At 34.5% G+C, this 23,724-nt stretch overlaps 1 protein-coding gene and 1 non-coding gene across 4 annotated transcripts in view; one reads left to right on the forward strand and one right to left on the reverse strand.

Annotated features, from left to right (window-relative positions):
• SMAD4 (SMAD family member 4) overlaps positions 1–23,724 on the forward strand; it is a 48,030-nt gene that overhangs the window by 4,613 nt on the left and 19,693 nt on the right. For all 3 annotated transcript variants that reach the window (XR_004316172.1, XM_032470427.1, XM_032470428.1), the window contains exons 2-8: positions 9,733–10,112; positions 10,988–11,162; positions 11,598–11,627; positions 16,001–16,213; positions 19,206–19,325; positions 19,420–19,536; positions 20,992–21,042. Coding sequence is in view for 2 of the 3 variants with exons in the window: in XM_032470427.1 (XP_032326318.1) it covers positions 9,864–10,112; positions 10,988–11,162; positions 11,598–11,627; positions 16,001–16,213; positions 19,206–19,325; positions 19,420–19,536; positions 20,992–21,042 (955 nt within the window). In the remaining variant the exon portion in view is untranslated. The remainder of the gene's footprint in view (positions 1–9,732; positions 10,113–10,987; positions 11,163–11,597; positions 11,628–16,000; positions 16,214–19,205; positions 19,326–19,419; positions 19,537–20,991; positions 21,043–23,724) is intronic.
• On the reverse strand, positions 23,167–23,239 carry TRNAE-CUC. Its single transcript has one exon. It is a non-coding gene; the product is annotated as a tRNA-Glu (tRNA).

The raw sequence follows: 23,724 nt of genomic DNA on the forward strand, positions 1-23,724 counted from the left end.
AGTGCTTCATTTGTTTTGATATAGTACAAGCTTTATTTTGCAATCATTGGTTCACTGGAATAATTTACTTAAAATTCATCAACCCCCAATCTGCATGTTTAGAATGCAAATCTTATTTATGGTTTAAAAAAAAGACTTCTACTGAATATTTGGTATGTAGAGAGATATGATTTCTGTATCTTAATGTAGATGAATGTATGTAGTTTAAGTCTTTTTTTAAGTCAAAGTGTATTTCTAAATGTAGGACTGAATTAAGATTATTTATCAGTGATATTTACTAGTGAATTCTGGAGCATTTGATATCAGTAGATGGCCAGTCATTGTAATAATTGAATCATCTGGTGAACGGATGACTGGAAGTAGTGCTTAATGGGATGAAATAAACCAGGAATTACTGTACATAAACACGTTAGGTGCATTTATGTCGTAAATATCTCCTACCAAAACTAGTTGAAGGAAAAATTTTAAATGTGTTTTATGTATATAGATGTTGAAATTAAGCAGCTGGCTAATAGTAAGAAAAATGACATAACTTCCATGTAATTAGTCTTTTTAATTAGTTTTGTATATTTGTGACACTGCAGTTTGTTTTACTATCTTTCCGGTAATTTGTAAGGTGAAATGTGTAGACTAGCATAGACTATCAGTGCTTTGTAAAGCTGACAGCCCCTCAGACCCCTAGAGTGCTTTTTAAAGGTAGGGCCCCACTCAAAATATATTTAGTAGGGCTGGGCTAACCTGCAGGGGGAATTCTGATACAGCCCCTTTTGAAAGAGTAAGGTAGATGATGTGATAGTCTCCTTCATTTAGAGGGTTTCATGAAATGCATTTTTTAGTTATCAGTTATTAAAATTCTCCCCTCTTTACATTGTTTTAAAACAGTGTTTTCCAAAGTGTGGTCCACAGACTCCTGGAGGTCCCCACAACCTTTATCATCTAGGGGTTCACAAAATCAAAATTATTCTCATAATAAAACTGAGCCATGTGCCCTTTTACTGTGTTGACGTTTGCACTAACGGTGAGAAAACAGGTGGGTAAACCGCTGGCACCTTAGCATGTATCAGGGCAGTGGCACTAAACTGTATTAATCTTTATAGCCAAACACACATTAAGCATTTGAAAAAAATGCCAGTTTCACTTAAGAATATCCTTGGTGAAGCAGTAAAAAGGTTTTTTTTCCTGTTCGTTTTGTTTTTCATTGAAGTATAGTTGATTTACAATGTTGTGTTAGTTTGTGGTGTACAACGTAGTGATTCAGTACATTTTTTTATATATATATTCTTTCTCATTATAGGTGATTATAGGATATTGAATATAGTTCCCTGTGCTATACAGTAGGTCCTTATTGTTTATCTTTTTTATATATAGCAATGTGTATATGTTAATCCTGAACTTCTAATTTATCACTTCCCATCTTTCCCCTTTGGTAACCATAGGTTTGTTTTCTACGTCTGGTAGCAGTAAAAAGTTTTAATTTTAATTTTTACCCTCTACTGCATGTCTTCTTAATATTCAGTGTGATAACTATTTGCTGCCAATGATAAAATCTGATCTTTCAAGTGAAAATTAGATTTTTGGAAAACTTGTATCTGCCACCAAGGGCTTGCCAGCTTCCTAATACTTAAAAGATTTTTCTGATGAGATTGGTGATGATATTTTGGAATGTGATTTTTATATATATATGTATGTATGTATATACATATATATATTCAAGAAATGTGTCAACATTTGGAAGATCTGTATAACTCAGTGAGCCAATCGTGCATGTGTAGGAGATCCATTCAAAGTACAATATGGACCAATGGATTTTAATATAGAGCCAAGAAGTTCATTGATATGGTTTCAGATTGCACATTGAAACTAATCTTTAAGAATTGCCATTTGTTGCATTTTGGTGTTGAATAAAAGGTAACTATCCATCATTATTTTAAAAGATCATTAAAATATTCCTCTCTTTTCCAATTACTTACCTTCATGAAGCATATTTTCTTCATATACTTTAACCGAAACAACATATCACAACAGACTGAATGCAGAAGCTAACATGAGAATCTAACTATCTTCTCATAAGCTGGACATTAAAGAAATTTGCAAAAATGGAAAACTGTTGCTCTGAATACTGACTTTTTGTTTTAGAAAATAAGTTATTTTTCATAAAACACATTAATATGTAATGGGTTTATTATTAAATTAATTTAATAGAATAAGCATTTGTTTATTTTAGTTTGTAATATGATAAAATGTTAATAGATGTCACTCACAGTAAACGAAGGCTATTTGGAATTCTCAGTAATTAAGAATGTATATAAGTGAATGAGAGACCAGAGAGTTTGACAACTGCTATTTTAAAGTAACTCATTATCTTTATTATTGACAAGATTACTGATTGGTTCTGTTGTTTGTGTGGTTTGTATTATATTGCTGCTATTTTTGAGAATGTTATTAACTCAGTTTTTGTTCAGTTATTTTATACTGGGAAACATGTAGCAGTCAAGTACAAAGGGAATTCATTGGCTGGGTTTGGAATCAAGAGCTGGCCTCAGAGTGCTGGATCCAGGGTCACAAGCAGCCAGTATCATGGGATTCTCTCTTGGGTTTGCTTTCCTTTATGTTAGTTTAATTCTCAGGTAAGCTCCAGACTAACTACTCCTAGCTTCAAATCCACTTTTTTTTTTTTCCCTCTGTAGTTCCAACAGAAGTCCTGGTGCTTTGTTACTAGCCTTACTTGAGTCCTCTCCCATCTTTGAAACAGCCAGTGTAGCTAGGAGGTGGCTCTGGTTAGTCAGGAATGGGATTGTCCCACCTCCCCGGATGAGGAGAGTCTCCTTGGAAAATCAGCGTACTGTTATAGAAGGGAAGATACATGCTGGCAGACAAAAAAAAAAAAAACATGTCAGCTAGAGAACTTTGTTGATTCTTCTTTTAACAACCTTTAATTTATTAATTCAGAGAAATGTTAATTTTTAAATAAGATTATGTAGGGTGAAACTAGTGAACCAATATGACATTTAAATCTAAGCCCTATGGGTAAACAGGAAGCATATCTTCAGATTTGTTCCTTGTAGTTCATTTTAAAAGTTATCACAAGAACGTTCTTTTTGTTGCTTTGTATTATTTCCATTTCAGATCTTTATAATCATTAATACCTGTGCATATAATCCTATGTGCGCATGAAGGTTCTACTCCAGCTGCCCTCAGTCTGACAAACCTCAGCTCTCACATGTTCCTCTGTTTAGAATCTAGGCTGTAACATGTGCTACAGGCAGTTGAGCTAAACCTGCACCCCCCCCAACCCCCCGCTTGTAAGCCTATGCTTCGAATTGCTTCCTAGTGATACTTCACCAGTCCAGGCTTTTTTTTTTTTTCATCTTGTTAAACTTCAGCACTTTCTCAAATAGTCCCATATATCTATAACTTCTAGAAAATACACTTCTGTTTGTTTCACATACATAACATAGTCAGTAATCCAAAAGTAAACAGACATCTGAGAAATTAAAAAAAGTCAACATTCATTAACTAAATTTATGAATTTTCATGACAGCCTCTCAGGCCAACACTCAGCCTTTTTAATTTTAGAGAGTGCTTTAATTATCTTGGTTATCTGGCTTTGTAGTCCATGGTGTTGCTTTTAAACCTATGGTCAACATCAGGTGACAGCTTATGTTTAATAGCAGGGCTAGAGACAAACCATAAAATAGGTAGATACAAGAACGAATGTCTGTCCCTTTTTGGTTTTTTTTTGGGGAGGGCATTAGATTTGCTTGTTTGTTCTTTAATGGCAGTACTGGGGATTGAACCAAGGACGTTGTGCATGCTAAGCATGCACTTTACCACTGAGCTGTACCCTCCCCGTCAAACCTCTGTCCCTTTTCCTGACTTCCTGCCTCCCATTACCTTGTCAGTGTGGGATGGTTCTATTATAATGACTTTATCTAATACCAGTATGTTAGAGACTTTTCAGGTAGGCTTAACTTCTCCAGTGAGCTCTTCAAAGTCAGAATATTTAAAGCTGAATTTGTTACTTGACTAACTCTTTTAAATCTTTTATTCTTTCTTCATCATTCATTTAACCTATCTAGGAAATGGATCACCTTTTGACTAGCTCTCTCTTTTTTTTTTAACTATAATTAGTTGAGTGAAAAATCTAGTCTGTTCTACCTAGAAGTATCTCATTGGTTCCCCTTTTGTTTCCATTACCCATGCCCCTAATCTAGGCCCTACCACTCTTCTGAGAACTGTCTCCTAACTAGTTTTCTGTTCCCCTTTGCAAAGCTATTCTACATGCTCTCACTGTAGGTTTTTTTCCTAATGAAAATCTAATACTGTTATTCTTCCCCCTCTTTCCTACCACAAATCTGCTCTAGACAAAACATCTGCACTCTTATCCCTCTGCTTTTTCCTATGATTTTCCTTCAGCCTGGCAAATTCTTATTCACATGTGGTAGTTATTAGTACTGTTCCACCAGTATTCTGAGGGCTCTCTTCTGGCGCATGGTAATATTGTACTTCTCTGTCTTCCTCCCTCACCATGACATTAGACATGGTCCTGGGTTTCTCAGCTTCCTCACTGTTGACATTTTGGGCTGGATACATTTTTGTTGTGGAGGGCTGTCCTGTGCATGGCAGGGCGTTTAGTAGCAGCCCTGGCCTTTACTCACTGGATGCCCAGTAGTTCTTTGCCTTCTGCCTCCCCATTCCATTTGTGGCAATCAGAAATGTCTCTAGATATTGCCCAGTGTCCTGGAGGGACAATGTTGCCTTGGTTGAGAACTACTGGCATGACCATGTGACTTGACTGGTCCAGTATGAGCAGGAGAGTTAGTCAGCCTTTAGGAGACAGTGCACAAGTTGTCCTATTTCCCCTAGCCCCCCCATTTAAGGACATATATAGAGATGGATCCTTTATTAACCTAATCCCTGAGAGGACAGAGAGCAGTGATGGACCTTGCTGTTACGGGCATACATCTGTCGTTCACATATAGTTTATACAGAAAACAAGCCTTTGTTTTAAGCTGCTGATGTTTTGGGGTTTGGTTGTCACTGTGACATCGGCTAGGCTAGCCTGACTGAGATACACCGTGCTGAGACTTAGTTTACCTGTTGACTTTCCGTGCTTTCTTATTTCCAAATCGCTTTAATACCTACCTCTTTTAGGCATCTGTTACTTAGTATAATCATGTTTGGATCTTCTAGATCAGTGGTTCTCAATGGAGTGAGTACTGCTTTTTAAGAGATGTGGAAGTTAGTGGGAGGAGCTTTGGTGGATGGGGGCCAGGGTTGCCATCCTGCAGAGTGAGAGACTGTGAAGAATTTTTTGCCTCCTACAACACTTTGAAATGCCCCAGAATTTCATGTAGGAGGAAAACAGTTAGCCTAGACCCTAACTCCACCTTAGTATGTACTCAATTTGTGGGAGTTAAGTTTCTCTTCAGTTTCTTAATTGAAGTTGTTTTGTTTGGTACTTTATCAAGAGTTAACTGTTTTGAAAAATCATGTCACCAACTGCAGTGCCATTGTACCAAAACAGCACACCTGTCTGGAAAGGTCTGAATTTGTAGCTGTCATATTTATAGTGATTTTACATATAAGTGGTAGCATCTGTCCTCTTTAGTCTACTTCATAATTTTGTTGCCTGAGCATTTTTATTGAAATACACACTTCATTATATACTAATATGTTTCTCCCTTATAATTAGGGCATTGTTAAATTTTAAAAATATTATGTAAGTAAGTTAGAACTTTGTTTCAGGATAGCTGCTGGGGTGATATAAACTGTTATAAAAATTGGATGTTCTCAGTAGAGTTGAGACCCACTTTCTGATTATGTGCTCCTTGGTTTTGTATCTGTAGTGCTTTGCTCATAGCAGACACAGTGTTTGTTGAGTTGGCCAGTTTATGGTTCCCGGATTGCTTTTATGTACACTGTTGCATTTGATTACCATAGCCCGTCTATAAACTTGGCAAAGCAGATAGTTTTTCCATCTTATAGAAGAGAGAATTGAAAGAGATGTTAACTTGCCCAGTCATGCTAATAGAGCTTTGATTAGAATATATAATTTTATTTATACCACTCCAGTGCCCCTGTCTACTGTCATTCCATACCACTCTTTAAAAAAATATAATCCAGAGCTATTTAATGTAGAAAAACATCTATATACCCTTGCTGGTATTATTTTTTATACAAGGAACTTCTCAATTATGTTTCAGGCCCTTGTGGTCTTAGGAATACAACAAAGACAAAAACACGAGAAAGCTGTTTGAGAAAGCAAGGACATTTTTGCTAGTTTTCAAAGAAATGTGCAATTAAAACAGTTTCTGAGATACCATGAAGGCCAAAAATAGCCTAAATTTTAGAGATGGTAACATCTGACAGTGAGATTGTGATGAAATAGTTACACTCAAACACTTTAATTACATTATAAATTGGTAATCTTTTGGAATGTAATACTGGAAAATGAGTACAACAGCATAACTATTTGCATTCTTCAAAATTTGTTGCAGGGAAATGACACAATAAAAAATCTTTAGTTCACCCACAGACATTTGCCTGATGTGTTAGGAACTGTGCATGGTACTGGGAATTTCTAAGATGAAAAAGTATTGCTATTTTCTGGAATTTCTAACTTTGTGACAACAGGGTGTGAAACAAATGCATAATTAAATAACTATAATATAATGAGTTGGGTCGTAGTTGGGGTGTGTTTTTAATTTGAGGGAGGGGTCAAGTAACACACAGTAAAGACACCAGGGAAGTAATTCTTCAGGATTGTGGGGAGAGAAGACAGTGTATTAGGGGAAACTCTTGGAGAAATTGAGACGTTTAAGCTGTGCTTTGAAGGATGGCTATGACTTTATCAAGTGGATAAAATGGGACTGGGTATTTTAGGCAGAATAAGTAGCCTGAGCATGAATCTGAGAGACATGGAGAAGTGTATTCATTCGACAGTAAGAAGCACCTATGTGTCCTAGGAATTGGGCATATAATGATGAATAGGACAAGTTCAGTTCCTATCCCTGAAAGTTTTCAAAGTCTAGAAATGAGAATTAATGTGAGGTTGGCATTCTGAGATTTCAGACTAGAGATTTTCTTGGGCCAGATTTGAGTTGAAGATGTGTTTGGTTTGGCATACACAGTGTTTTCTTTCTCCTTCCTCCTTCCTCCCCTTTCCCCACAAATAAGTTGCCAGTACTTATTTTTAACATACAAGTCAAGTGAGCATTGAAGGTGTGGCAGCTCAGATGCCACTTTTGCTGGAAGTGTGTAGCAGCTGTTCACTTTAGATGGACATGCACGTGTACTGCTCAGTTCTTTTCTTTACATCTGGCACATTTTATTCATTTATGTAATTTGCCTAGCTCCTGTATGCCTTTGTGTTGTGAGTCCTGGGTGAGTGATTTACTTCTGTTCCTGACCTATTAAGTTTTCTTTGACAAATTTTAATAGGAGAAAATGCAGAAAAGTGCATAGTATGTTTTAGGAAAATCTCCTTTTAGAACAATTAAAATAAACATTTTAGCTTTCAGACAGTAGCTGCTTTCACTAAACATGTGCTAGGCATTTTATATAGATTTTCAACTTTGAGATCTATATACTGTCCTTTTAATTCAGGCTCAAAGAGATTTTAACTAACTTAATTTGTCCAATTACTTAGTATGAGAATTGGGACTCTAATTAATACCTAACTCTAAAACCTACCAGGCAGATAATCTTCTGGAACTGTACCTTTAGCATGTATTTATTGACTGTGAGTAAGTGGCTAAGAATTCAACTGTGTAAGAAAAACTGCCTTTTCCTCTGCCTGGGGCTTATAATTGGTTGAGGAGACAGGCATTTATATAAAACAGATAACAATAGAGGGGGGCACGTATTAAATACCAAGTGATGTAAATTCAGGGGAGGCCCAAAACTACCACAGTGTCAGGTGGGATAGAAACTGGCAGAAATGACTAAAGTGAAGAATCATGTAACTTTGTGAGAGGATGTAGGGGTAGTCAGTGAGGGAGGCAGGTCTGGGATGCTTTACCAAAGTTTCCAGCGCTTGGTAATCGAGTGGCGTTAAAGCTGTACAAGTAAAGGTCATCAGAAGAGGAACAGGTTTTGGTAGAGATTGATGAGTTAGTTTTATCTATTTGGTGGTAGGGGATAGATTTTTAAAGATTCAAGTAAATAGAAAAAATAAAAGCAAAATAAGCGTGGAATGCAATGTCAGCAAATGAAAAACAACCCAGCATAAGAAGTACAGCCTCAGCTCCCACTGTATCTCATTTATACTTAGGCTCATGGCCTTTTCTTATTCAATGTGGGATCCTGAGGTTAGGTAAGTTAGTATGTGTTATAAATATTTAATGGATTTTTAGTTAATACTCATTTTCTGTGTTTTACTTTCTTTTGAAAATAACTTACCCTTTTGCTTTTATGGGTAAAATCTTTTGAGGAATTCAGTGGTCTATTTTTTTTAAATAACTTTATATATATATATATAATTCACATACTATAAGATTCATCCTTTTAAAATGTATGATTCGATGGTTTTCACTATAGTGAAAAAGTTGTGCAACCATCACTGATACCAATTTTAGAACATTTTCATTATCCCCCAGAGAAACTCCATACCCATTAGCAGTCATCCTTCATCCCCTGAACCCCAACTGCCAGCCTCTGGCAACCGCTAATCTACTTTTTGTTTTGTTTTGGTGATTTGCCTGTTCTGGATATTTCATATAAATGGGATTATACAACATGTGGCCTTCTGTGACTGACTTCTTTCACTTACTATGTTACATGTATCAGCACTTCATTCCTTTTTATGACTGAATAATATTACATTGTTCTCGTACTCATTTATGCATTCATCAGTTGATGGGCATTTGGATTGTATTTACTTTTTAGCTATTATGAATGATACTGCTATGAACATTTATGTACATGTTTTTGTGTGGACATAGGTTTTTGGTAATCTTGGATGGAATTGCTAAAAGTGAAATTGCTGGGTTATGTGGGAATTCTGTTTAACATTTTTAGGAACTGTCAGACTACTTTCCAGAGTGACTGTACCGTTTTGCAGTCCTACCAGCAGTGTTTGAGGGTTCCATTTTCTCCATTTTCTCGCCAGTACTTATCATCTATCCTTTTAATTTATCCAGCCTAGTGAGTGTGAAGTGGTATCTTCTTATAGTTTTGATTTGCAGTTCAGTAATGACTGACACATTGAGCATCTTTCATATGCTTGTTGGCCATTCATCAGAGAAAGGAGTATTAGAATCATTTGCCCATTTAAAGATTATTTTCAGTGACAATCATTGTCAGTGGTCTCTTTTAACAAAGTTGGGTGTTAACTGATAAACAGCATTTGGCACCAGTTAATGGTGAATTTTTCATGTGTAATAGTGATAGACTTTTACATTTAACTAGTTGTTAATCAAGAGTATTGTAAGGTGCTGGTCTTTATAAGAAATCCTTTTGGAACGTCCTGTTAAGATTTTACTTTAGGTTGACTAGTACAGCCAATAAGACTTGATTGAACATGTCCTATAAAAATCAGAAAGCCTAACGTTAATATTTTTGCAATGTCAAAAACAGCAACATTTTAATCAAGTCATTTAAAATCCTAAGCACCACATTTTAATTATGTGCATTGAGTCTATGACTTAACTGGAGCAATTCTGTCTTTTCCCAAGTAATTGAATCTACTTTGTGAAATGTGTTCTAATATCTGTGTCTCATTTCTTTTAGGTTATCCTGAATACCACATGTCTAACAATTTTCCTTGCAACGTTAGCTGTTGTTTTTCACTGCGTCCAAAGGATCAAAATTGCTCTGGAAATTGGAGACATATTTGATTTAAAAGAAATTACTTGTAACAAATGGACAATATGTCTATTACGAACACACCAACAAGTAATGATGCCTGTCTGAGCATTGTACATAGTTTGATGTGCCATAGACAAGGTGGAGAGAGTGAAACATTTGCAAAAAGAGCAATTGAAAGTTTGGTAAAGAAGCTGAAGGAGAAAAAAGATGAATTGGATTCTTTAATAACAGCTATAACTACAAATGGAGCTCACCCTAGCAAATGTGTTACCATACAGAGAACATTGGATGGAAGGCTTCAGGTTAGTCTTATACTAGAGTTTTTTCTGTATCTTCTGTTGTGGCTGATTTTTTAAAGTTTTTGTTTGCTCTTAAGTTACTATTGGAAATTGAATGCTTGCTCCATTGCTTTAGATACTGTAGTACATCCTTTGCCAGTACACATATGGCAATATATTGAAGAATAGATCTTCTACATAATAGAGATATGTCTTAAAAATTTTTAAATGTTTCGACTAAGAAAAAAGTTCAGTGTAGAAAAACTGGAAAATAAGAATTAAAAAAAAAGCAGAAGAAAACCCACATCTTTAGCACTTTAGTTTTCATCCCTGTAGCCTTTTTTTTTTTTTTTTTTGGTGTTATATGCACATTTTAAAAACTGAATTATACTTGGTCCTTTTATAACTTAGAAATCTGATATTGTATGTTTGGTCCTTTTATATGAAAAACTGTAGAAGCATTCAAGCATATTTTTAAAACTTAAGGAATTAAAAGCTTATATTTACAAATTTTCTTTACCTTTCATTTTCACTGATGAGATTTTTCATATAGAACTATGCAATACCTCTCCTGTGTTTAATGTATGTAAAGAAACATAAAGAAAGCTTATGTTAGATTGAAAATTTTTTTGTTTAGAGTTTAGTCATGGTTTCCACATCATATTCATACTTTTTTTGCATTTTTAAAATCTTAGCATAAGCCTTGAAATCATACCTAAGTTCACTGCTATGTGACTATGATCAAATGTTATTTTGAGCTTTAGTTTTCTTGTTTATGAAATGGGAATTATAACATTGACTTTGTAGGATTATAAAGAGTAAATGAGAACATATGAAGTGCCTTGTATAGCATGTGGTGCATAACTGATGCTCAGTAAATGGTCATTTATTTTTCCTAGGTGGCTGGTCGGAAAGGATTTCCCCATGTGATCTATGCCCGTCTTTGGAGGTGGCCTGATCTTCACAAAAACGAATTAAAACATGTTAAATATTGTCAGTATGCATTTGACTTAAAATGTGATAGTGTCTGTGTGAATCCGTATCACTATGAACGAGTTGTGTCACCTGGAATTGGTAAGTAGACTTTGCTTTTATGCTTAGAACAAAGGGAAAAGATCTCAACAGTGTTTTAATTTTTCTAAGTTAGTAATTTGGAGTTAGTCCAGGATTTCAACTAAGGTTAAAGATTCAAGACATTTTTAATGAAATATAAATATTTAAATTTGAATTCAGAACAAACTTGTATTTTGACTGCTAAAACTAAGTATTCATAGTTGGTATTTTGCCCATTTAGAACATTTTGAAAAATAAGATGGAAAGCATTACAAAATTGAATACTTAGTTTATGTATTGTCAGCTAGCATTTATATTAGTATTCTTGAATTGAAATGGTTCATGAAGTTTTGAATCTGTGGTTTAAATTTACATTCTGTAATTTTAAATGTAATGGAAATTATTTTCACATTAATGATTAATGTTTCATTTTCTTTTCCCCTTTAAAAATTTAAGATCTCTCAGGATTAACACTGCAGAGTAATGGTAGGTAATCTGTTTCTTGTAATCTTCTCTCTCCTTATATCCTGTATTTTTTTTATTGACCTAGAACTAGTTTGTGTGGGTGCTGGTAACATTTACAAGAAAAGAACTTACTGCTTTGGAAATGTAGATTTTTTTTTTTTTTTTTTTGGCATGTAGATTTGAGACTGGATTTAAATAGGCTGTTGGCTCTTTGGATTCGAACTGTTATTTATAGCTGAAAGTAGTCTAAAAAATATGATAGGGGAATATAAAACATACAAAGGAAGAAGAATTTTTGAATTGGTAAAAACTGGCTATTTTGGAAGAAAATCTCAGAGAGCCAATTTAAATGAGTATAAATAACCTATAATATTTGATATTTTAGAATCAGGTGTAACAATGTTTAAAAACACCAATATTCTAATATTTTCATTTCAGCCTAATTTATTTTAATGAATGATGATTTTATTAGTGACTTAAAACTGCACACTGTATTAATTTTTTCAGTCTTAATACATTTTGAATAAATAAAACACGCTACTTTAAAGTTTACGCCTTTCACAGATGTTTTAATCCAAAAGGAGAAGGTATTTTGAGGTGGGGAAATTAAACAACTGGTGGGGTGTTTTATGTTTTGTTTTTCTGTGTAATATTTGAGAACAAAGATCTGTTAAAACTTGAACTCTGTTTCTTAGAACGTGTTAATGAACTAAAATTTCTGTAAGAACTAATTAGTCAGTATCATCTTAGAAAGGTGTGCCTTTGTTCTGGAAAGAAATCAGTGGCTTAGCACCTCTTCTGTGGCAGAATCTTAGACGGGTTAGAGATATCATCTGACCTTAAAATTTAGGAAAAGCATGAAAGTCTACTTGCTTTTATTCTCCACTTCTCCTCCATGTCAGTGATAATAGAGGAAGATTAGTGCCTTTTGGAACTTGTTAAGGGTTAGTAGGTTTCTGAGAACAATGGGTTGGAAGCCGTTGTGGTGGTCTAGGAAGGGGATCGTTGATTGATTGGGTAAAAGCCCAGTCTCTTCACCACACGCACATTGATATCATGTCACCTCTTTTCTCTGAAAGTGAACACCCTTCAGATCTTCACCATTCTCCAGCTATGTTTTTGGAGAATGAAAGCATTTAGCTCCGTTAATGTTAGGGATTGAGAGACTGTAGCGATAACTATATCAGAATCTCCCTGGGCGGGGGTGGTTGTGAGGGGATCCAATTCTGAAGACTCTTTACACTGCTCATCCTAAAATACTGCTGTTTTGAGTACCTGCTAGGATGGGCGTGTGTGAATCCATAGCCTCTTTTTCAACTGCTCTAGGGCTGTGTTCAGCCTTATGGAGCCCCCTAGTGGTGCTTATGTAAAGGCTGGCTTCAGTGGCTTCTTTCCTCAGAAAACAACAGGTGTTTCTCACAGATCTTTCTAGATTTGGACAAAGAAATAATATAAGGCCAAGCAGCTAAAAGTTAAGAAAATGGGATAATTCCTTCACTTTTGAGTTGGGTTCTTGGTGATAATCATTTCCAGCCTGTCTCATCTCTTTTATGAAACTTTTCGTGGCCACATTGGCTTGAGTGTTCATTTAAACAAATATTTAATGAGCATGTATTGCCTGGTACTGTGTTGGGTTCCAGGGATGATAGGTTAAATGAGGTGTGTTTTTTCTACTCTAGGGAGCTCACAGTCTAGTGGAGGAAAGAAAAGGTAAATAAGACAGTGACAGTACCATCAGACAAACTGTGACCTGCTAACTGGTGGTGATAAACAGCAGAGACCTAGGATGAGCTCAGTGTCTTCAGCTTTTCTGTCCCCTGTGCGTTCTTTACTTCTCATAGAACATTTTACAGTCACTGTATACATATATGACCACTCTAAAAACGTGGTTAAACCATAATAGCTAACACATTCTAAGTACTCATTTTTTGTCAGGTACTGAGCTAAATGATTTACAGATATTGTGTCATCATTCTCATCATACTCTTACTTGGTAGGTGGCATTGTCCACATTTTATCAGATGTAGAGACTGGTGCCTGGAGAGGTCAAGGAACTTGCCCAAGAAGAGACAGTTAAGAGGAGCTGGATGAACATGTGCTCACTATTTGATATTTAAACAATAGAAAAATATCATCAAAGACTGTAAGCTCCATGAGGGCAGTGATCTTTTGTTTGCTGATGTATCCCAAGTGCTAGAACAGTACCTGGAACATAGGTGCTCAATAAATATGTTTTCAGTTAATTAATTTGTTGAATGCTAGTCCATAAAGAGAAATACATAATAATTTGGTGTCTGTTTTCTGGACTTTAAAAATATATACTATATGTTTCTTTTTAATTTTATTTTTTTGAATAGGCAAAACATGGTCCATAAATCAAAATACTATAAAAAGGTATACAGTGAAAAGAAGTTCTCCCACCCCTGCCCCCATTCCCCCCTACTTCAGGTAATCACTTTTATTAGTTTCTGGTGTTTCCTTCCAGGGTCTTTATGCAAAAATACATATATTATTTCCCTCCTTTCTTACACAAAAAGCATACTGTGCACTATTCTGGACCTTTTTTATCTACAGTATGTAATTTTTTAAACATGCATATGATCATAGCGTACAATAGTGTTTTGTAACCTACTTTTTTCCTCTTGGCAAAAATGTATTGCAGACATCTGTCCTTGTTGATAACTCAGTTTTATTTAAGAAACATATGTTTTAAGTTATTTGATTAAAGAAACCTGTAGACTGGTAGAATCCCAAACTTACATTTGGGAAGGTTTAGCCAACATATTAGGCAAGAAGAAGTCATGAGGTATAACTCTTTAAAAGCAGAATTCAGTTGTGATTGCGCATTAAACCAAAAGTTCAGCTGAAAAGCAGAAACAGTGAGTGTCAGGTTGACCAGCTATATCCTCAAATCAGTAACTTTCTCCTTATGTATTAGCAATACAATATCTTGGTGAAAAGATCCCAGTCACTATAAACAACAAAAAACCCTAAAATTTCCAGGAGTTAAATAGAGATGTCAGAATCTGTATGCAGAAAATCACAGAACTTTGTTGAAGAGTATAACTTTTACATATAAAAGTTGAATAAATACAGTCATACCACTTATATCCCAAATGATTGTTTTCTTTGTATTTTTATAATTTTGCCAGCATTAGTGATGAGTGGTTAGATCCAGTTTTTTAACTAATACATAATGATATGTTAAGCTCCTTTTGGTTATTTTTTGTTTCCATAGATTTTTCTAGAGGGAAACTCTTTAGAGTGGACTTTATGGGTCTTAAGAATATCAGTGTCTTAATTAGTTTCTGTGCTTGGAAAGCCCTTTAAGAGATTGTACATAGAAATCTGAGCAATAGATTATTTTTACCTCTTTGAAATATTCTCAGTTTAATTTAAAAAAAATGTAGCTAATTGGTAATTATGTGTATTAGATTTTTTTTCAAAGATTGACATAGGGAAATATAAGGAGCATTGTATGCTCCTTCTTAGTGGAAAAGAGAATATGCTTTTATGGGCTATTAATTATGGGTTGTTTGCTAAAGATAAAAAACAAACCCCAAAACTGTAGCCTAAGAAGAAATGGGGAGGTTCTGGGTAGAGAACCATTGATATTATAAATGCAGTTTCAGTTTTCTTTTTTTCCTCACAACAAAGCTAACTATTCCTTAGTTTGTTCAAGGAAAGGTGTAATGTTATATCAGCTAGAGATTGTCTTTGCTTATTAAAGTGTAACCACATAGGTGCAAGATGATATTGAGTTTTTTCACACTACATGTTTATCAAACATCATTATTTGGCTTGGGTTTCTAGAAGAAAATTTCAGTTTGATTTACCATTTAGGATTTTTCTGTCTCATTCTGATCCTTTAGGGGACAGTCAGTATATTTCACTTTCAAAGAATATGTTACTTAACAGTAATTCTAGATCCTGGAATTAGAAAGCTGTCAGATCCCACTCATTTCTACACTGTGAGAGTAGCAGAAAGAAAAACTAACTACTCAGTCTCAGTTTGGGCTTCTTAGCTGGATAAATATTTTCCCCAGCCATTTGATTTTTGTTTACTTCATGTTATGTATTTGAGGTAATAATTACTTTTTAGGTTAATCAAGAAACTAAGGAATACCTCTTCAGGACCATTGCTGTAAGTTGTTGGAATATAGTTTACCTTCAGATTTCAAGGAGTCAATCAGATTTATCTGATGCCACTACCTCTGAATAAATAGCTTTTGTTGATAAAGTAGTATACTTTTAAAACAGTATGAGAAAATTCTGAGTTAGGGTTATTTACACTACAGTTGATTTTAGGTGTTGTTACGTTACTTACAAGGTTTTTTTTCCCCTGGGAATAGAAGCTTAATAAGATTTTAAAATATGTTTACTTTTCTGTATAGCTCCACCAAGTATGTTGGTGAAGGATGAATATGTTCATGACTTTGAGGGACAGCCATCATTATCCACTGAAGGGCATTCAATTCAAACCATCCAGCATCCACCAAGTAATCGTGCATCGACGGAGACATACAGCACCCCAGCTTTGTTAGCTCCATCGGAGTCTAATGCTACCAGCACCACCAACTTTCCCAACATTCCTGTGGCTTCCACAAGTGAGTTTTAGAGTCAGATGTAGCCAGCAAAGTGAATTTTCCTAACTATTGAATATTTTGTAAGTGGTCATTTGGAGGAAACCTCCAAGTAAGTGAAAATTAAAAGTACTATGGTATCTTTATAGGTAAACAAGTATTAGATGGATTTTTGGGTTGTCCTGGAAAAAAACGATGATTGTAATTTATTTAAATGTCCTTATGTTGATGTATAGTAAGTTGGAATTTAAGTAATGATTTAAATTAATGGTCTAGTTTGTACTTTATTATATGCAGAAGTAAGAAGCCTCTTGAGCTTTCTAGATACATTTTAGGGAAATATTTAAGTAGCCAACAAGTAGCTTTGAACCAAGTTGTTTATAAAAATCTATGCTAATGGAATTGCAAGCTTTCTTTCAATCAGCGTTTTTCTTTTGCTTTATCTGGCGGAATATCACTTTACATCTCAGTCTTCCATTGTGCAAACTTAGAGAAAGGGTTCTTGACAAACGTGTTTATAACATGTAACCCTCAAGATTGATATTAAGTATTTTGGTCAGTTTTGAAATAAAGCTGCATTCTACATATCTAACTTTTTTCCCCCCTAACAAGAAGTCTATTTTCAAAAGACTCCTCCCATTATAGAGGTACCCACCTTCTCTGTTATGTCATGGAGGCAGAGGGCTAGTAGGCTCAGCTTTTCTTGGCCTGATCAAGACAGTAATGACCTGGTTTTATTAATACTGCCATTTATTTTCAGTCACCAAAGGTTAGACAGTTTGCAGCTACTCAAGTGGAGTAGCTTTTTTTTTTTTTTTAAGTCACAGAGCAGGGTCTTGTATGTGTGGTGTTATTTGCATCTATTTGCTAAGAAGATTGTATATCTAACCCCACATCAGCAGTAGATTGTTGATAGATCTGGACTGATACTTTGTTAGCTGATACCAAAGGAAACATTATTTTATTTACTTTAATATCAGGTGAGATTCAACATAGAAATTTGATCTTTGGAATAAATGGAAGACTGATTTCTATAATTGAGTTTTCAAATAAAGTATATCAGATGTCCCCCCTTTGATTCATTTTACTTCTTCAAACAGTATCTTTTGGATTTGCTACATGAAATGATAGTCTCACCATAGACAGCATGTTCTAAGTGGGTCATGTAGGTTAAACACATACTTTAGAACCTGGACCCCTGACCACTTAGTACATCTATTATCTGTCCGCTCTTTGTTTACCAGTTTGGATATAGGTGTCAAACAGTAGGTAGGGGGGGAGAAAGGGTACTTTACAGCCACTCGAGCATGGGTTAGCTGTGCTTACCTCCGTTGATACTATCTGGAGATTGAATTTGAATGCCTTTGTTGATGCTTGCTAAAGTGACTTCATGTTAACTGTTCTGTTCCCTGAGGCCAAATCCTGTTGGACACCAGAAAAAGTGATATAAATGAAATGAAGATAATTTTGTCTTGGTGTTTTTTGGATATATTTTCACAATAAGTAGTGATTACTGCAGGTTTTAGAATTTGTTGCAGACTATTGTCTTAGATCTCAAAAAACACGTTGATAAAATTAGAAGAAAGAAAAGAAATTGGATGAAAATAGGGGGATTGGAAGACTATTTTACATAAGCTGATTTAGTTGTGTTGTTTAATTCCATTTTATGTACTTGGAATTATGTAATGGAACTATTCAGTACAGATAGCTGCAGTGGGTTTTATGTTCATTTGGTACCTGAATATCTTTAGGATTTCTTTCTAAATATCTGTAGTAAGTTTAGATCATTTAATTTTTCCCGTATAGTGATAATTTTTGTAAGATAGCTGAGAGCATTTAGATGTACAGTTAAAAGCAAGAGTGAAAATGTATTAACCTTTATAAAGATAACCTGGAAAAATTTGGTGAGGGGAAGATGAGTAGAAAGGGAGGTTGCTGAAAACATCATCTTTAAATAATTTGAGGAGTATTGAAATAGTTTCTTTAGCTTTTAATTTTATAATCTTAGCCTTAAGGAAATGTAATTTGCAAAGAGGAGGAAAATGTTCCTTTTCCTTGATACTTTGAGCTGTTCATTGCATATCTGAGCAATGGTGTCATTTATTCTCTTCTGATTATACTCTCACTCAGATAAGAAAAGATTGAGGTGATGCCAGTGACAAATAACAATTATGAAATTTCAGTGCTTTCCAAATGAGATAAGCAATTGACTTAATTAATACTTGCGTGTTAAGATTTTAAGTTAAGCTTTTTTCACACACACAAAAGCCTTAAACAATGGTTTTGAATAGAATAATTCTCCTAGTGTGTTACATACAGAGAGGGCAACTGATTTCCTGTAAATCCAGGAGTATGGTAGTGTTCTTAGAGGCAATTCTTGATTTTTAAAAGTACGTGAAAAAATTTCAAAGTTGACTGTTAGTTTTTTTGTTTTTGTTTTTGTTTTAACTAGTAGATGCTGTGTTGATTGGACAGTAGGGCTTACCTTTTTTTTTAACTTTCTCATCTGACTCATCACATTCCATTTAAAATATTTGCCGGCTCTGCTTTTCTTTTATCGAACCTTAGCATTTTTCCATTGCCAGTACCAGTGCTGATAATAATGAACTTTCCAGTTTTCAACATTTTCTTGAGCCTGGACTTCGAAGTCCTAGTCAGAAGGTAGATAGAGCTGGATAGACTGGCCAGGGGTGAATGTGCTTCTGAAGAAGTTATTATGATAGGCTAGACATATAGTGGGGTTTTGCTGGCATTTGAAGAATATTTGTGAAGAAATGGGCCACTAAATTTATCTTGATATTACTGAAAGATAGAATAATTTTGAACTTCTTTAAGTTAAGGCTTGCCTTTATAGATGACTTTAGGGTTTTTAAATTTGATAGGCCATGGGTGAATTGCATTTTTTGCCCATCTTTATAACTGTGACTATCAGATATAGTTGATCCTTCATTTACTGTATAAAACCATAGGATTGCATCTGTAAATGTACCATATTAATGTCTTCTTGTTCCTCTAGGTCAGCCTGCCAGTATACTGGCAGGCAGCCATAGTGAAGGATTGTTGCAGATAGCTTCAGGGCCTCAGCCAGGACAGCAGCAGAATGGATTTACTGGTCAGCCAGCTACTTACCATCATAGTATGTACATGCTTTTTAAAATCTTTTATGTAGTTGAGAAAAAATAGGCAGACTTTATAAAAGCAAATTAATCCATGTGGGCCTTAATTTTTAGACAGCACTACCACCTGGACTGGAAGTAGGACTGCACCATACACACCTAATTTGCCTCACCACCAAAACGGCCATCTTCAGCACCACCCGCCTATGCCGCCCCATCCCGGACATTACTGTAAGCTCTTGTTTTTGTTGTAAGGGCCTTTTCTTTTTGAGAACTTTGTTTTCTTTCTGTTTTTTAGAAAATGGTTTTACATCTTTTATTCATCTTGCTGTTTAGTTTCATTAAATGATTAGTATTTTTCAGTATTTTTTATAAGCGGTATTTATTTTTCATAGTTACGTTGTCATACCTTTGTTTTAGAGGATTGGTATTTATGAAATACTTTTATTTCTTCGTTTGCTGATGTTGCATTAACATCACATTGATTGCCATTCATTTGTTTGTTTGCTTTGTATATGTTCTTAGATTTCATCTGTATCTGTATATCCATCGTAAGTGGATTGAAGCTCCTTGAGTGTCAGGATTTGAGGGTTTCCCTCACCATGGTATTCAGCATATCATAGACACTCAGATGTTGAACCTGTCTTTACTCTACCCTGTGACTGGGAGGGATGCCTTACTGACAACCATAGCTTGTAGTTTTAGGCAGAATAGCAGCATTGTTCATTTGGCTTAGTAAAATCCAGGGTAAAAATCTTTTGTGTGTATTAAATCTCTTTCCCTCCTAATTATAAGATTAATAGTACCAAAGAAAATATGGAAAATACAGAAAAGAGTAAATAGGAAAACAAAAATTACCCAGAATCCTACTACCCAGAGATATCCACTTGTAATACTTTGTCACATTTTTCCTTTCAGTCATATTAAGGGGTGTGTGTATGTATATATATATATAAATTTAGGGGAGGAGGAGATCATATTGTATATATGTTGTTGTATCCTACTTTTTTACAGTTGTGTTACTATTTTCCATGCCTTCAGAGAATACCATTTTTAATGGCCACCTCGGCTAGCATAGTGGTTAAGGGTGCTAAGTCTGGACCCTTAACTAGCTGTGTGACCATTGGCAAGTTATTTAACCTCCCTGAGCATTAAGGGTAATACTAGTAGTGTCTGTCTCAAGAGGTGTTGTAAGAAGTAAATGTAATAATTCATGTGAGATGTTTAGCATAATGTCTTAATACATGGTAATCTCTCAATTAATTGTTAGCTACTGTTCTATTATGTAATGTATGTAAATATTCTTAATTTAATAAACCATAAACACTTGTTTTGGGAATGGATCTAACAATTTGAATTATTATATATTACGTTATAAGTTATTACATGTTACATGAATAATTCATTTATAATTTACATTCAATTTTGCATGTATAACCATTGTTAATTGTTTAACTTGGAATATAGCACTGAAATATTCTGTTAAATATCCACAAAAGTAATTTGAGTCATTTGCCTATTAAAATCATAAAAGAAACTAAGCTTTTAAATTTTTAGACATTGCATACGTTTGATCTAAACAATACCTAAGGTATGATGGTTATATTTAAGTAAGTCTTATTAAAAGTTTTTCAGTGCTAAAACTTTTAATAAATAAAAATGGGATTTTTATTGTCTTTTCTTTAGGGCCAGTTCACAATGAGCTTGCATTCCAGCCTCCCATTTCTAATCATCCTGGTAAGTGTATTTCAAAATTGATTCCCTGTATTTAGCTTTTCTTTATGGTAATTGAAACATGTATACACACAGAGGTTTTAATATAATTGCGGAGTAACTTCTCAGATAAGAACAATAATCATTGTGGCATTAGTTAAAAGTACCAAAATGCCAGTTTTAAAATGCATTTAATACCTAAATATGCTGTAGAAGAAAACTAGGTTTCTAAGTAGAACAGCTATAATACCGTAGCTTAAAAAGCCAGGGAAGAATCTTAAGCAGATGCTGAACAGAAAAATAATTCACTGTATCTGTCTTAGAAGATAGATCCAGGACTCTCTGGTTAACTGGAGTTTAGAAACTATTTGCATTAAATTATGTTCAAAAGAGTAAATTAAATAGCTAAGTAGATTTAAACTATGGAAATGATAAAACAGAGAAAATTGGCAAGTAAAAGAAGATACTGAAGTCCCCTAACATAGGATTTTGATTTAGTTTTCTTCCCTTCATCTTATATCTGTTTTTCTTAGCTTTAAAAAAGATGCAAATATATAGTTTCAACTCATAACCTTAATTTTTTCCCCTAATTAAAAAGAACTTGTTGTATTATGAAGAATTTTGACATATACCAAATACTGTAGATCTCCCTCATTATACTCATTCGTCAGTTTTAACTGTTATCGGCTAATGGTCAGTCTTATTTCATTCATACCCTCACCTACTTTTTATACCCTCACCTATTATTTTGATGGAAATCATATATAGTCATTTTATATGTAAATATTTTGGTGTATATTTCCAATAAAGATTTTAAAAAATGTAACTACAGTAACCATAATAATCAATTTAAAGATGACTTATAGTTCATCAAAAAGATCTACATAATTTTAACAGTGTTCTGTTATTTACTATTTATATTGGTTCCAGCTTTTCTTCTAGCTGTTTAAAAAAACATATGGAGGATAAGATCTTTATGCTTATAACTCTTCTCATATTTTAATTTAGGAGATTTAAATAATTTCTGAATCAAAGGGCCAAACTGCTTTAGTGATCATATCAGAATGTGAGAACCAGTTTTACCATGCTCACCAGTAGTAGATGTGATACTTTAACTTTTGTTCATTTAGGAGGCAAATACATGTTTTGATAAGGAGAAATAATGCTGTTGATGGGACAGAAACATTTTTTAACCATACATTTTTTTTTAATTAAATTATTCTCTTCAGTGGATTTTCTATATGTTATTTGTGTAATTTTGTGGTTTTAAACTTTTTTTGTGGGTCAAGAGGTCTTGCTTTTATATAAACATTTTTACTGAGAAATGTAATAAACAGAAAAGTATATAAAACAAGTATACATACAGTTTTATGAATAACATTAAAGCCAACACCTGTGTAACTACCACCTAGACTGAGAATTAAAACATTTCAGCACCCCGAAACTCTCCTACCCCATGCTTTCTGTCTGAGTCAGAAACTTCTTTTCCTCCCCCAGAGTTAACTGCTCTCCTGCTTTTTATGGATTTTAATTTTTGCTCTTTGAAAGCAATAAATGCATCCCTAAACAGTCAAGTTTAGTAGTTTGATTTTACTAGTTTTTGAAATCATATATGCGAAATCACTGTATTAGAACCTCAATTTGTGTTAATATATTGTGATAAGAGGGAAAAATCTAGAGTCTTAAGAATGAGAATTTTGCTGGCTTCAACCCATCTTTGACAGTCAGTAGTGGCTCCTGGCATCTTGGGAGGGGTCTCAGTGTTCATATGGCTTAGTGGAAGGTGTTCTGCAGGAGTGAGGGTAATCAGGATTGATTGGGGGAGTGGGGTTGAGAGTGGTGACATTTAGCTAATTATTTGGACTCAATTTTGGATTCAGCGATTCATCTGAAAGAGAGTGGGACTGTTGGGTGCTTGCTGACGTTGCTGTTTTTAGTTTCTTGTTCCTAAAATGATGAGTTGGAGCATTAAGAAAGCTCTCTTGAAACTGAGTAATTCTGTCCTGCTGTTGATGCTGGTTTTGAGAAGCTGTAGAGTTCTTCATTGTAAACTAGGAAACACATGTCTTTGGATCTCATTTTTTTTTTAATTGTATTTATTTATTGGTGTGTTGGGGGAGGTATTTAGGTTTATTTATTTATTTTTAGAGGAGGTGCTGGGGATTGAACCCAGGACCTCATGCATGAGAACCATGCGCTCTACCACTTGAGCTATACCTTCCCTCTTGGATCTCATTTTTTTAACCAGCGTTGAAAACATTAATGACTTCAGCATATTATTTGTAACAAAATTTACTGTTTGGACTGATTGCTTAAAGACCTTTTAAAAGTGCTATTTCTGTTCTTTGCCTCCAAAACATTAGGTAATTGTTACCTTGTCTTAGACAACCTCTTCAGTTTTAGCTTTAACCAGTGTAATACCTGCCTGTTAACGCTTGGTGAAACTTCTTGTCCATAGCATAATGTGATGTCTTTAATAAAGAATTTTACTATAGGGAAAACTTTGTAAGTATTTCAAAACTGTTTAAGAAGGCACTTCAGTATATCACTAGTTTTCATGTTCTAATAAAAAAAAAAATTTAAAGAAGTGTATGTGATTAGTTGATTCTTCTGTGTGGCAAAACATTTGAATTATTAAGTTTTTGCATCACAGTCTTTCTGTGGCCCATTTTATTACTTCATTGGAAAGTACTTTCTTCCTTGACA

The sequence above is a fragment of the Camelus ferus genome, chromosome 30 (assembly GCF_009834535.1).
Source record: "Camelus ferus isolate YT-003-E chromosome 30, BCGSAC_Cfer_1.0, whole genome shotgun sequence".
NCBI lineage: Eukaryota > Metazoa > Chordata > Mammalia > Artiodactyla > Camelidae > Camelus > Camelus ferus.